Below are 13,508 nucleotides of genomic sequence, written 5' to 3'. Positions count from 1 at the left end.
AGAAGCAGCTTTTTTTACTGGATAAATTTCACCACTTTTTGACACAGAAAGTATCAGCAGACGAGTATTCTGCAAGACGTTACAAAGAGATGTAATATGCATTTAATTTTACTCTAAGAGAGAATATGAGGTGGCATGTTGAAAAACACACAGAAACAAGACTATCGTCATAAAGTAGAAACATGGTGCACGCGATAAATCCTTCACTGCTTCCAGACTTAATTCTGCATAGGTCGTTTGCCGCATAAATATCCTTTTCTCCTTTGAGACTGCGAGGGAAAATTTACTAACATGTTGAAAATAGGAGCAGCAACGCGCGAGTATATGGAGAAACGTGAAATACGGCGTTTGTTTAAAAAAAACTCGCCATCATTTCTGCAAAGTCTAACCGATAAAGCGCTTTTAATGCGGTCAAAGGTGTTAAACGATCTATTCTTACGAGCAACGTCGAATATTCAATTTGCAAACGAAACGGCGGCTGTTTCCTGTATCCCCGGCGATGATTTTCTCTCGATCGAATGGATTTTTGGGTCGAGAAGTTCGAAAGAGAAGAAATAAAGACGATTCGTTTGGTCGAGATCGAAACTTCCAGGTTAGAAAATTCCCTTTGAGCTTGCCGCAGTAATGGAGACCTTCTGCATCTTTTGTAGCGCCTCCGTTTCCTTCCTAATATTTTTCTTATCGATTCGCGGCGTAAGACTTTGTTGCCTTTTGAAAATCATGTAGTTCGTTGCACTTCACTGAATCCGTTGCCTCAGCTTATTTTCAATTTTCTGACGGAACGGCTCTCCGCGTTACGTTCTTGCACAAAAGAGTTGGCAAACACCATCAAACTATGGTAGATACTGTCTTTATAATCTACATTCAATCAAAGATTCTTCCTGAGCGTACCAATGGTTCCAAAGATCGAAACTTTGCCACCGTATTACGGATATCAATCAAGGAATCTCTGGTCGTAGTAGCTGCTCGACTAACTCTGTAACTTCGCCGTCACTCCCGTGAAACTGTTGGATGAACTTTTGCCCTTACAGTGAAAAGATCTCGAGATCTTTCAGCGAATAGTTTGGCAAACAAGTACGCACACGATTTCGTCGATCTGACAATTCGCAAAGACAGATCGTGTGCCTCTTCTTCGATGCCCTCTATCCTTCTCGCTAGTTTTCTATCCTTTCCACGATCTTTGAATGCGAGTCATTATCAGGTTAGTTACGCGATGATGTTGTTTTTCTCCTTCCAGAAATTCTTCTTCCTCGAAACCTCGTCCTATGTCATTATACAATTTTACATTCCTTTTCTTTCCGTGTTTTTACGGGTCGGCTGCCCCGTTAATTATGCCCCGAAACACCGACTGCCTCTATTTGCTCTGTCGCTTTCATCACCGGCCGCTACTCTGTATTTTTTCGTCCGTTTTAATTACGAATCGCCATTGTTTACCTCCCTCAACGAGTTTTACCGGATTGAATTTTATTCTTTAGCTTTTCTGACCCGCTGCCCTTTCTCTTCATCCACGCTCTCCACTTCCGTTTCCATGAATCTCGTATCCTTTCGCACAGTCAGAGAATCTCCTTCGTTCGTCCAGCTCCTTTCTTCGCTTCCCTCGTCCAGATGTAATCGATACGTCCGACTCTCTGCCACGCTGGACACCGCTGCGCTCGACGAGCGCGCTGCCACGAAAACGAACGGCAGAAAGCGTTTGTATTGTCTATTCGAGAACTCGGCCGTAGCTTCCGGGAATAGTTTCTCGCGTCTTCTATGAGAAAAGACTGGAATTTTTATAATGGACATTTTTCCATGCGGCTTATTTCCTTTCCTTTCTTCTCCGCTGCTTCGAGAATGCCAGACTTTCTTCTTTCTACATGCTACGTCGATGGTATTAGTTCTTCTGTAAATTTCCCATGCTCTAGCCCCTAATACGCAGCCTGCATTTCTTGCTAACCCTTTCATTCGCTGTTCTCTACCTTCTCGTTTTGCATGAGAATACCGCCACCCTTCTTCCCTGGTTGCAATCGACATCGTTACCGAATTTGCAATTTTCTGGCGAATATTCCGACGTGACGACAAAAGCAGAACGTGCAGAATATCGTGACATTATTTCGAAGAACAAAAAGACGATAACTACAATTTTTCTTGCTTTTATTTGCGATTACCGGTCACAGTTCTCACACGTATTTTTGTATAAACTTCGCTTTAAGTACTGGAAATTTGATTTATGATACGAAGCACAGGGTGAAACGAAGAGAGGCAAACGTTTCTTTCGGTACTACAATTCATACGATTATATCAGAAGGCGTTAATGCTCTTCTGTATGGTTACTGCATAAACGATTGGACGGTGCACAATCGATGATCTAAATTTAAATTTAAACCCGCGCTGTTGGTTGCCTTTGATGTCCTCCTCCTTATAACGCGACAGTTTTGCACGTTTCGCGTGCTTTTTTCTCGTTCTTCGGCTCTTTTATCTCATAGTAAAAAGTTTGTTCCACTTAACGGTCGGCGATCGTTCGAGTAAAAGCAATTTCCGAAGAATCATCGTCCCCCTGATAAAGCTTTTGCTTTCTGTAATGTTTTGGTGGCTCTTTTTGTCCGCGTATAAAAGGATTTTATTGGGAGTTTTATTCGGCGAAGCTTTAGAAATCTTTATAATCTCAATTTTAACGCTTCTGGTATATTTCTTTTATAGGAAAGATTCGAATTAAAAGTTGATGTCGCCTGAATTTATTTCGGATACCTAATCTGATATTCACCGACATTCTAAAACAACGACGAAATTAACGATGGAAATTCGAATTTTGCCAAAGTGTCAGATCGCGTTTATGCGAGTAAAAGGATCGACATATGCTACAATTCAATTAAAATTCCGACTAATCTCGAAGGATTTGTTCACCTTTTTCTGATTAACGTACATCTCGCGTTATACCGTTGTTCCTTACGATAATTAACTTTATCGTTCTTGTTATACTACCTGTTTCCTTCCTGATTTTTGAAACATTTTCACCGATGAAAGTTTCACTCTGCGAGGTAACCGAATTCTCGGCAGTGGAAACGCCGTTTCCTTTAAATTCAGAAACTTTCAGCAGTGTTTCTGCGAAGTAAAAATTTGTTTCTTTGGCGGAAGTTAATTTCAGTTTGAGCGCAGGTTAACGAAATTCTTCTAATCTCTATTAATATTCGCGAGTGAAATATTTAATGATGTTTGGTCGGCGAATCTAAAATCAATGGCCGGACGAAGCGCAGCATTGCCTGCCGTTTTCGCAATTTTCGCCGATTACTCGGACGATAACTCGGTGAATCGCGAATTATAAATGCAAATTGTTCGACGTATCAGCGTCGAATTTATTAATTATTCGTTATGGAAATCTATTAACGAGTTCAATTTCAACGTTAATAATCAATTGCCTCTTTTCTTCCTTCTTTTTTTTCTTCTCTCTAGTTTCCAACTTTTTTCGATCGATCGATCGATCGATCTTTGAAAACAATCCTTCAAGGAACTCTTTTGAGATCCAGCATCAACGATCCGGTAAAATGTTTCGAGCGAAAATGATCGACAAATTCTTAAGGACTTTAAATACGTCCCACTCACAACCGTCTTTGATTTTCATTCCTTTCCTCTACCCCGATTCGTAATTTTCTGCTTCCCTTTTTTTAACCTCTTTAGTCTTATAGAATAATTTTTCCACGGAGGCAAAACGTCAAAGTTCTCCTTGATGGCCCAACGTACTCCATCAAAAACAGTTTGAAGCCTTTACGAAACTTAGTAGTTCTTTCCATTTCTTCGACCGTTTGATACGATGTTCCAAGGGGCAAATATCATAAAATATGAAATTATCTTGTCCTGGTAACGATATTTCTAGTAATAGTCTAGTAATAGTAATTTCTAGTAAGATAGTCGATCCTTCTCTTCGACATCCTCGTCCTCGTTGCCGCAACGCTGTCGTTAATAAGACCGCGTAGTCTTTGTATCTATTTCGAACGCGAACCTCAGAATTTTTCAGCATGTTTCCCCTCAACTACCGGGCCCCTTTAAGCCGTCTGTATACACGCGTAATTGGCAAACGGAAGTTTAATCTAAATTCCGTTGCCACTCTGTCTTTACACAGTTCCACTTTGACGGTGACGCGTACACAGCCTCACTTTGCAAACTCGACACACGAGTAACAGAAATTTTTCGCAACGGCTGAAGGGAAACCGTTGCCAAGACTTTTAAAAAACCTCGGATCGTCGTAGCTTTCGAAAAGGTTTAGCTTGAATAGAAAAGATAAATTGAAGGTTTCCGAAAGCTATTTTATTTGCAACTTCAATTTCGTAAGATCTTACGAGCTTCTTGATTTTGATTAATCAAACCTTTGCTAATGGAACGTTCCACGAGGATGTATAATATCACGCAAACCGATCGATGAGCGCTTCGTTTTACCAATTCTTGGAATTCTATCCGGGTTTCGAAGCGGGTTCGTTGAATATTAATCTTTTCTAGGTTGTAATTCCCTCGTTCTCTTTCGCATTTATTGGAACAAATCCCGCGATGCCATGGGATCTGTCATTTCGATTATCGTTATAAATAACGGCTACAACACCCTTCCATTGGATTTCGATTTTCTGCGGCCGATTCTACGCGAAACATCTCTATATTACATTTATATACAGGGACCACGTGTCTGGAAATTTCGTTTAACGGCATCCACTTATTCGTATCGTATATTACAAATTTTTTCTTTCGTCAGTTCGTGCGCAACTGGCTCGTCCGACCAATACGTACTTTTTCTACTTGCGCGCTACCTGCATTCAGGAGACTCACGTATTTACATATATTTATCAAGCTTTTTCCAACCGTAACGTATGCGCGTTATATCATAATATTAGACGAAGTAATTTTCCCACCGTTACCCAGCTTTTCCTCCGCTTTTCCGGAAGTCATTCCTTCCATCGTTCCACTCCAGTATTCTTCGAAATTCTGCGACATCGCTTCGAAATTAATTTCATTACCGGGCGTTGTACGGTTTCTCCGCAATTAACGTCGCCCATATCGAACCGCGCCCGTTTCCTTTTTCAATTCCATTTAAATAACGACCACCGCCGCCCCCACCCCTTGTCGTCTCCGTAATTGTTCAGGAAATTATCGGTAACGTTATCGGGCGGCGTTGATGATAACCGAGTATATCCGCGGCGAACCGAAACTACGACCGGAAACACCGAGTTCTAACATGACACACAACCGATCTCGCGCGTCGCTGCACTCCCGTAATTTTACAATTTCCCTTCGCACGTATCCGCTTCCTGCGCGAAGCGACGCGTCCAAGATATACCGCGTAATGTACACGTGCATGCGGTAATAATATAATCGTACTCGGGAAATTCATCTGCCGCAGTTTCAAACTGTTCTTCGTTCACTTTCCTACAGCCGCAGGCGGTGGAATGGATACAAGTTTCAGAAATCAGATACAGCTAACGCGTCAGGATTTGCAGAACGATCGAATACCAACCTCTCTATGTAAGCTTATTAATGTTCTATGATTTTCTAGAACAGAGAGAATAATGTGAGAATATTTTTTTTCTGAATAGGAAAATTCTCTAAAGTCTCGATTTCGATGATCTTTCAGGTACAACAAACTATAGGACGTGAACATTTTCGAGGAAATATCAGGATAGTACCATGAGGTTTCGAACTCGAGTCAATTTTCTAGCAAGCACTTTGCTCACTCAGCCACGGTAACCTTTTATCTCGAATGGAGTAGCGGTCACCTTTTTACGAAAACTCGTGAAATTATATTCTTTCTAATAATTCTAATTTCAATAGCCGGGGAAAAAGTAATTGTTATAAAACACGAAATTTTCATTTCGCATACACCGTAGTTATTTCAATTTTTGTACGTCGAAATGAAACATTTTTCGAAATCCAAAGTTTCCCGTAGTTCCAACGCGCAGCGGTAGAACTTCTCCCACCGTTGTTATCGTTTTTTTCTCCACCTGTTATCATCACTTGCTACATTTTTCTTCGAACGTTGTATCAAGCAACGTGGAAGCGTATACGGTGGAAAAACTTTGCCCGTTGAGGTTGTTCGCTTACTGTATTCATATCGCGTATTCTTTAAGTTTGTAAAATAGAAGTGGAACAAAAAATTTAGTTGCGCGGTGTCGAAAATTCTCTGTGCCATCCTTCGGTGCGACGTTTTATCAACGAAATGAAGTAATTAGGCGGAAAATAACCAGGAAACTAGCGAACGACTGCGCGAAAAATTTCCTCTGTGTCCCCAGTTTTGTTGGAAATGTACATCTCGTGATATCGTAGACGCGTAAATACAGCCAACTCTACAGGAAGTTACCACGAATTCTCGTTGATTCGCTCTCTCGAAATTCTTTTTTCTCCTTTTCGTTTTCCAAGTGGAATATCGAGCTACCGACTAACGATTATCTTTCCGCGGACAAGAAACAACGAATTACGGCTTCGATAATGGATCCTGGTTCGATTGATGTAAGGAGAAATTATTTTCGTAATTAGACAAGTTTGAGAAATAACTATCTACATGGCGTAAAAAATGTAAAAGCTTCGAAACGCTGCGAAATGTAGAAATGCCGGGCCAGGTTAATTTTGACGACCTATTTCACTCTATTGAGAAGGGGCGTATTATCTGGTTTTGCAAAAAGTTCCAAAAAGATATTGTTAATTTTCACTGTGAATTTTGTAACTGAATAATTTTACACGACAAAGGTTTTAACGATGTTGAAATATTTCATACGAATCTCTTCGATGTTATATTTACATTTTCATTGAATCAATTTCGCGTTATTCATTTATTTTCGTTTTTATATTCTGGTTTTTCTTTTATTTCAGACGTTCGCAGTAGAGCGTGTTGATTTGTTCTCGCGTAAAATAAAAAGACTGGGATTTCGTTTGTCTTGCTGTGATTTTACGATGTCCGTCAACGCGAAGAAATATATCAGGAAAGTATTGCCCAATTTAAACAGAAGAATACATTTTATCTCGTTTACAATACGTCCGTCGAGCTTATGTTTACGATAATGAACGAACTCTCCCCGAGAAACACAAAACCACCATTACAAAGGGAAAATTCGTGGCGTTCGCCGTTTCAAAATACGATGCAAAGCCGTGCAAAATTAGCCGGTGCTTCTCAAATTATAAATTAACGCGTTTATCAGGTATAATCTCTTGTTTGTTGCTCTTTCGTTAATTCACCGTAGAATATTTTATACTTAAATGCGTGAGACGAGCAGCGTTGAAGAACGTTCGGCTTAACGAAAAGGAATTTTCATCGAAAGAACCAGTTTGATCGATCCTCTATAAACACGATTTATCGATCGACGATTCCGTTTGCCACGCGAAACGCAATTTTTCTAGTTTCACGCTTCGTACTCCGGCAATGGAAAGCGCCTTTCATTTTGCGCCACTAAACTACGAAACGTCATGGTGGAAACGGATGCGCGGCCTGAAGAATGGGATTTAAATTTGAATGAACGAGGAGGCACGGTGAATATGCGAAGAAATGGCGTAATGTATCATCGTTAGTAATAAAATATACGAGATGTGGGTTAATGACTGGCTCCCTGATTGCATTATGGATCATTTCGCCCTCCTATCGCGGTTACCGTTACTTCCAAGAACTTTTTAACTCGCTTACACGTTTTGTTAGCAAAGCTGAATCGTTGTAAACGTACCTGAGGATAATCGCCGAACTTTGTCTGATAATCGAACACGTACAGGTAAGAGTTTCGATGGGATTGACTGTGAAGGTCTGCTGTTCTCGTAGCCGGTGCCACGGTGTTGGCATCTCCTAAAGCTTCCAAGGTTTCGTCTCTGCAACACAGAAAGGAAAAAGTACTTTCATAAATGGAAGTTTGCGAAACAAGCAAAATGAAAATTCGAACGGATCGGCTAAGATCACGTGCATTGAGAATGATGCAAGTCGCGTTTTACAAGAGTATTAGAACTTTCTTAGAAATTGGTTGCGAGGAAAGGACATAGTTTAATCTTTGCGCTCACTTTATGTTCACTGGATGTTGAACAGGTCGTTCCCAGTCGGTATACTCGTTGATTATCGTCGCCAAGATCTCTGCTTGATGATACGTGTACGTGTTACGTACAAACTCGCGTAGAATTTTTGTTCTTCTGTCAGCCTCGATCCCGTACTGCGCGTCATCCGCCGTTAAAGCGAAATACGCCTCCGATCGGACAACACCGATCATCAGATCGTATCTGGAATGTAAATGGTAAATCAATGTGAAATTGTTTGAGCCGTTTTTTACTGGCGAAGCTTGGGCAAGTGACATTGTTTGCTGTATTAATTACAGAGTTTAATGGCATTTCATTGACAGATCATAATGATGTAAATAGTTTTGCCTCATTATGTCGGGATTATTCATATTTACGTATCATTTCGAACACGAACGATGAAACAAATATTACACGCTGATCAATATATCAAATACGTGAATATCTACATCCTGATTCTATTCTGGCTAATTATCGAGGAAAATACTGCGAAAATGTCATGGAGGACGTCTGAATGGCGTATTATTGATCATACTTATTGTACTCGTTTCTATATTTCGTTTTATTTTTCTTTTCACATTTCACGTATTTTCCCGACGAAAAAAAAAGATTGATGACGTTCTGTTCTTTAAACTAATCGAAGGCGTCGATCTCATTAACTGTAATTGACAAGGCAAGTATATTCCTCGTACTACGGTAGAAGGAAAATTGTTTGAAATTTAATACGTTCGTAGGAACAGAGTGCGCGTGTGTATATGTATATGGCGTAGAAATGGAACGCGCCTTTGTTGACGCTCCATCGTCTTCTTCATTAAACGTAACATAATTACACACACGGTTCAGCTGTTCCATTCCTCCTGATTCTTCGTCCAATGTTCACCCGATGAAAGAAGATAATAGAAATAGATAGACAGATGGAAAGCGAAAGAGTCTCTCTATTCGAGACAAATTAACTCGGCGCTCTCAGCGAACCGGGACATTCAGCGATACTCACAGGAACGTCGGCGGGAAGAAACGCGGCTCGTTTCAACGATTTCCATTCCCTTTAACGTTATCGTTACGCGTCTGATAGCGCAAAACCTCCGCAGGATCATTTATTTATCGCGGGGCTAAAGGCGTTGCAGCGAAAGGCTACTGCTCCGATCGAGAATGGATCGAGAATGGAACACGAATGAAAGCACGAAACGCACGAACGTTCGAAAGAATCGCGACGACAAAAGGGAACAAAGACCGATCGCGACAAAGGACGAAACGTAGAGAACTAGTTGACGAGGGTAATTCAACGATTTCGGAATTGTTCTGTGTCTAACAGTTCTCTGCTCGCATATTATTTTAGGACACTCGAAGATTCTCTTTTTCAAGTCTAAATGAAAATTAATTCTGATCGCTACAGTACCCATTTTATCTCAATACGACCGCAAACCGTGCTTGAATATGCTCGTCGAGCTTTTTTGCTGTCCCTCTAATTGTTTCATGTTAATGATCTTTTCCTTGGAAATTAAAAACAACTACCTTTTCGTTTCTACCAGCCAATGCTCATAAAATTATGCCCCAGTCGACATTTAGCCGTTTCGTTATTCGTTGTCGGAAGTCTTTGTGCGACTCCGTTCTCTTCTCGTTGAACGCGACGGGTAAAAACATTTTTCCACGACGATACACCGCTCTATAAATACTCGAACCGTTGCTCGCCGTGTTGGCTGGCTAAACGTCGCAATCGTTAAATTACTCCAACAAACGGAATTGCGTTTCGGACAGGAGACTCGTCTGGGAACGATGGGACAAAGGGGACGTACCTTGTCGTCCAGCCGCAACAACGAAAACTTCTAAAAGGAAACTCGAGTAATTAAAAGTGCCGCGCGTACACGTGTTCGCCGCAGGTGTAAAACGATTAAAAGCAAAACGGTGGTTCATGAGTGGGAGCAATCGTAGCGGAAAATTAATACGAACGATTTGAGCGGAAATTAAGAAACCGAGTTTTAAAAAAATGGACGACGGTCAAGCACAAAAGGGTAAAGGAATGATAAAGTGAAAAGGAGGCTCGAGTTGTCGTCTTTCGATTCAAACTAATAACAAGTTTCTGCTAAGACGAATGACGATGCAATTAACGAAATCAAAAACACGGTGTCGTTGGAGTTGTAATATCTCGGGGAAGAATCGAATAAAGAACAGGTTAGTGACGGCAAAACAGGGAAGGTAGAAGGTTCGAGGTGGAGGTAAAAGGAAGAGTACGGTGTCGGCGAGAGAGTGATCAAGGGAAAGAGGGAAAATAAAAAGCGGCAAAAGATTTGACAAGACAGTGAAACGTCGCAAGATAAAACGAGCGGGACGGAAAAAGGGAAGGAGGAAAGTGAAGCACGTGCGAGCAAGAACGGGGAATACAGGGAAGGGAAAATAGGAGAGTGGAGAAAGACGAGTCGTACTTGTTGGCCACATTTCACGTGCCGAATAAGAGAGACTCGCCGCTTTTTCCTGTGGATCTTCCCGGTTAGTTAGCATGCTCCGTTTAGCCACGTAACGAGACCGCTGTTTTGTTCCAATCCTACCTGCAACATGTTATATACCATGTACGTATCCACGATTATGCGGGATAAGTTGAAATTCACGATGAAACCAAACAGGCGTACGCTCCATGAATTTTGGGGTAGATCGAGAAATCGTAGTGAAATGCCAGGAGAAGATTTTCGCGTGTTTGCCGGACAATTGCAAACGAAATTCACCGTAAAATTATGAAACACCTTATCATTTCTAGAATATTTATCATCCCCGAGTTTTCTTCTTCTTCACGCGTAATATTCAGGCGTTTGCAACGGAAAATTGGATAAAATTCTAGGATATTCGAATATACAGGACGACATGAAGGAAAACGCGAGGGAAAATAGGAGGAAATGAAGAAGGACCGAGGCCGGAAGTACCTCGAGAGTTTCGATACGACGTCCTTCCGCATCAAGATGTTGTTCAACGTATTGATCGTGTCCACTTGCAGAGTGAAATCCTGATCGTCAGGATCGCCTGGATCGATCACCACGCCGTCTATGCTGGGTCCGAAAGCAGGCGCGAATTCCAACCCTTTTACGGGGACCGAAACCAGCGCGTTCAGCGGCACCTCTCTCAGGCATTTGAGCAATGCCTGGGGATCACCTGCGGCCTGAACAAACAAGCAAATTTTTTATAAGAAAAGTACCTATACTCGTGCGATGAGTACGAGAAATCTCGTTTATAGATGCTACTCGCGCGGTAACAGAGACAAGTCGTAAAGAATAGGTAGGCTCGCGGGTAAATATGTAACTAATGAAAGAAAGCAAAAGCAAAAGAAGAAAAAGGAAGAGATAATTACGTTAGACAATGGGTAGCATTGTCACAAAGATCAGATCGATATTGCGGTACCTCGAGAAGAGGTGAATCGGCGATTGGTAAACGCGAGTTGCACAGAGCGGAACGCAATGACGATGCACCGATTCGCTTTAATTCGGTCGCACGCAAATGAATTGCTTTAGTGACCGGCCCTGTAATCGCCTTTGGAAATCCTGCTCTCGACAGACGTAGGCTAGCCACAATCGAACGTCGACCGAGCTGCTGTGTCGAGGAAATTTGGGGGGACGAACAAATTGCACCCCCTGCAGGTTCGTCGATCTTGCGCGAGAGCATCGATTCGTTGGTTTAACGAATTTAATCGACGCCTTAATATGTTGGAGTGCTGGTCGGAAGCGTCGACTTCGCGGAGGAGTTTCCAATTTTCGAACGAACGGAGCACGAGGGTGGACGGCAGGAGGAGATGGAAGGTTTGACAATTTCGCCGGGGAATTTTTGGGGGTTGAAGCACATCGCGGCCTGGTTTCTCGCTCCGTGATTGGTTTCCTCTCGCCTGCAGCCCTAGCACAGATTCTCGCGCAGCTAAACCGTAAAATTAGACCGATAGGTTCTACCTCTTTCTTGTGTACGTTCGATCTCGGCTAACCGACGTAAAAGATCGAACAGGATTTCATCAGATTTAGCGTTATAATTTTCCAAGTAAATTTTCGCCAAGGATAAATTTTTGATCGACATTTCGATCTTCGGAATTGATACGTTTCTATGTAAAGTGGCGAAGCCACTTATCTTCGATTCGACGATAACGTTCAATCTCATTCGAGATATTCGTGGCTTCATCCGCGAAGCGTCTCTCGCATTAAAAATCGCGAGAATCGATCCGAATTCGAGTGCACAACGAAACGCCGATGATCGCCGCTCGCTATATTTCTAATCGAACTGTAGCCCGCAGGCTCTCCAAATCCGATACGAAATTAATTTCGTCATTTTTCGCCCGCAACAAATTCAATCAATTCTGACTGGACCGCGGCTATCGGCTCGCATAACATAATCCCGTATCGTTTTCCATTTCGTTCGGGCTGTCCCTCTTTTTTTTTTTTTCTTTTTTTGTTTTTATTTTTACCACTCGACGGGAACAACGGGAAATAGCGGCTGTAGAGGAAGAGGAGTTGGTTCGGGAAACAATTGGGACGCTCTTACCCCGATTTCGCGTTTAATCGTTATTTTCAATCGGCTGCAAATCGAGGATCTGTTTAGCCTATCTAGAACGTGTTTCGCCGGGGAATAGAGAAGTGGCTACGAGTAGCCGTGGCGCATTTGGTATTGCCTCTCGACGTTCTACGATGAAATCGAGATTCTTTCTCCTACCATGTATATTCCTCTACAGCTGCAGTTCTATTCGTTGCAATTGTTGCAGAGGGTAGCAAAGATCAGCGTTTGATTATTCTATTCGCAAACTTGGAATCGTGGCAGCGGATAGAATACGGTCTGAGTGGAAAGGGATGGTGCATAGCCAGACACTTTGTGCATTGGATATGACGGTATTTGCGATATGTATTTATATTTATAGGGAACTTTTTAAACGCTCCGATTAAACCATTACGGCATTCCGTTTGACAGAATCACCAAGGATAAACGGTTCGTATACGATGGAGGTTTAGCGAAATAAAGCAATAGTTCAGTCCAATCACTAAAATTTCAGTCTCGTTCAATTTCAATGGATGAATTTCAAATAAACGGAGTTTCGTTGGATCATTTGACAAGCTAAAAAATCGATGCCCAGTTTCGGTAAACGTTCTGCAAACTATTCTTCGTTTAACAAATTTTCGTAAAGTCGCGTACGTTACGGTGTTTTTCAACAGCCAAGAATCCGCTCGCGCGATACAACTTTAGTTCCACCGGTGAGCGATTTCAGAAATGCGGCTCGAGCGGATATTGTCGCGACACGGAAGCATAACACGGAAGCGTAACACGGTCGTACATAAATTAAAGTATCAAACGAAACCGGCAAGAACGCGATGTTTTTACATCCGTTAGTTACGCACTAGCAATTATATTAACGATGCATTTCAATTAAGCTAATATGTGCGGCGGACATCGCGCAACAACCCCATCGGGAGTTGCAGCGCGTTTCGCGTTTTAACGCAGCCAACGCATCGCGATACGAAAATATCCCCTACCGTCCAATACAATTAAACTAC

The 13,508-nt window shown here is 42.0% G+C and overlaps 1 protein-coding gene across 1 annotated transcript in view; it reads right to left on the bottom strand.

Annotated features, from left to right (window-relative positions):
* Positions 1-13,508, bottom strand: part of LOC100740824 (neuroligin-4, X-linked-like) — a 226,843-nt gene that overhangs the window by 5,427 nt on the left and 207,908 nt on the right. Inside the window, 3 exon segments of the mRNA XM_003488791.4 lie at positions 7,668-7,806; positions 7,993-8,205; positions 10,914-11,146. Of these exon segments, the coding sequence (XP_003488839.2) occupies positions 7,668-7,806; positions 7,993-8,205; positions 10,914-11,146 (585 nt within the window).

The sequence above is a fragment of the Bombus impatiens genome, unplaced genomic scaffold (assembly GCF_000188095.3).
Source record: "Bombus impatiens unplaced genomic scaffold, BIMP_2.2 scf_0264, whole genome shotgun sequence".
Lineage (NCBI taxonomy): Eukaryota > Metazoa > Arthropoda > Insecta > Hymenoptera > Apidae > Bombus > Bombus impatiens.
Note: the sequence above shows the minus strand (reverse complement) of the source record. Positions and strands in the feature narration are given on the sequence as shown.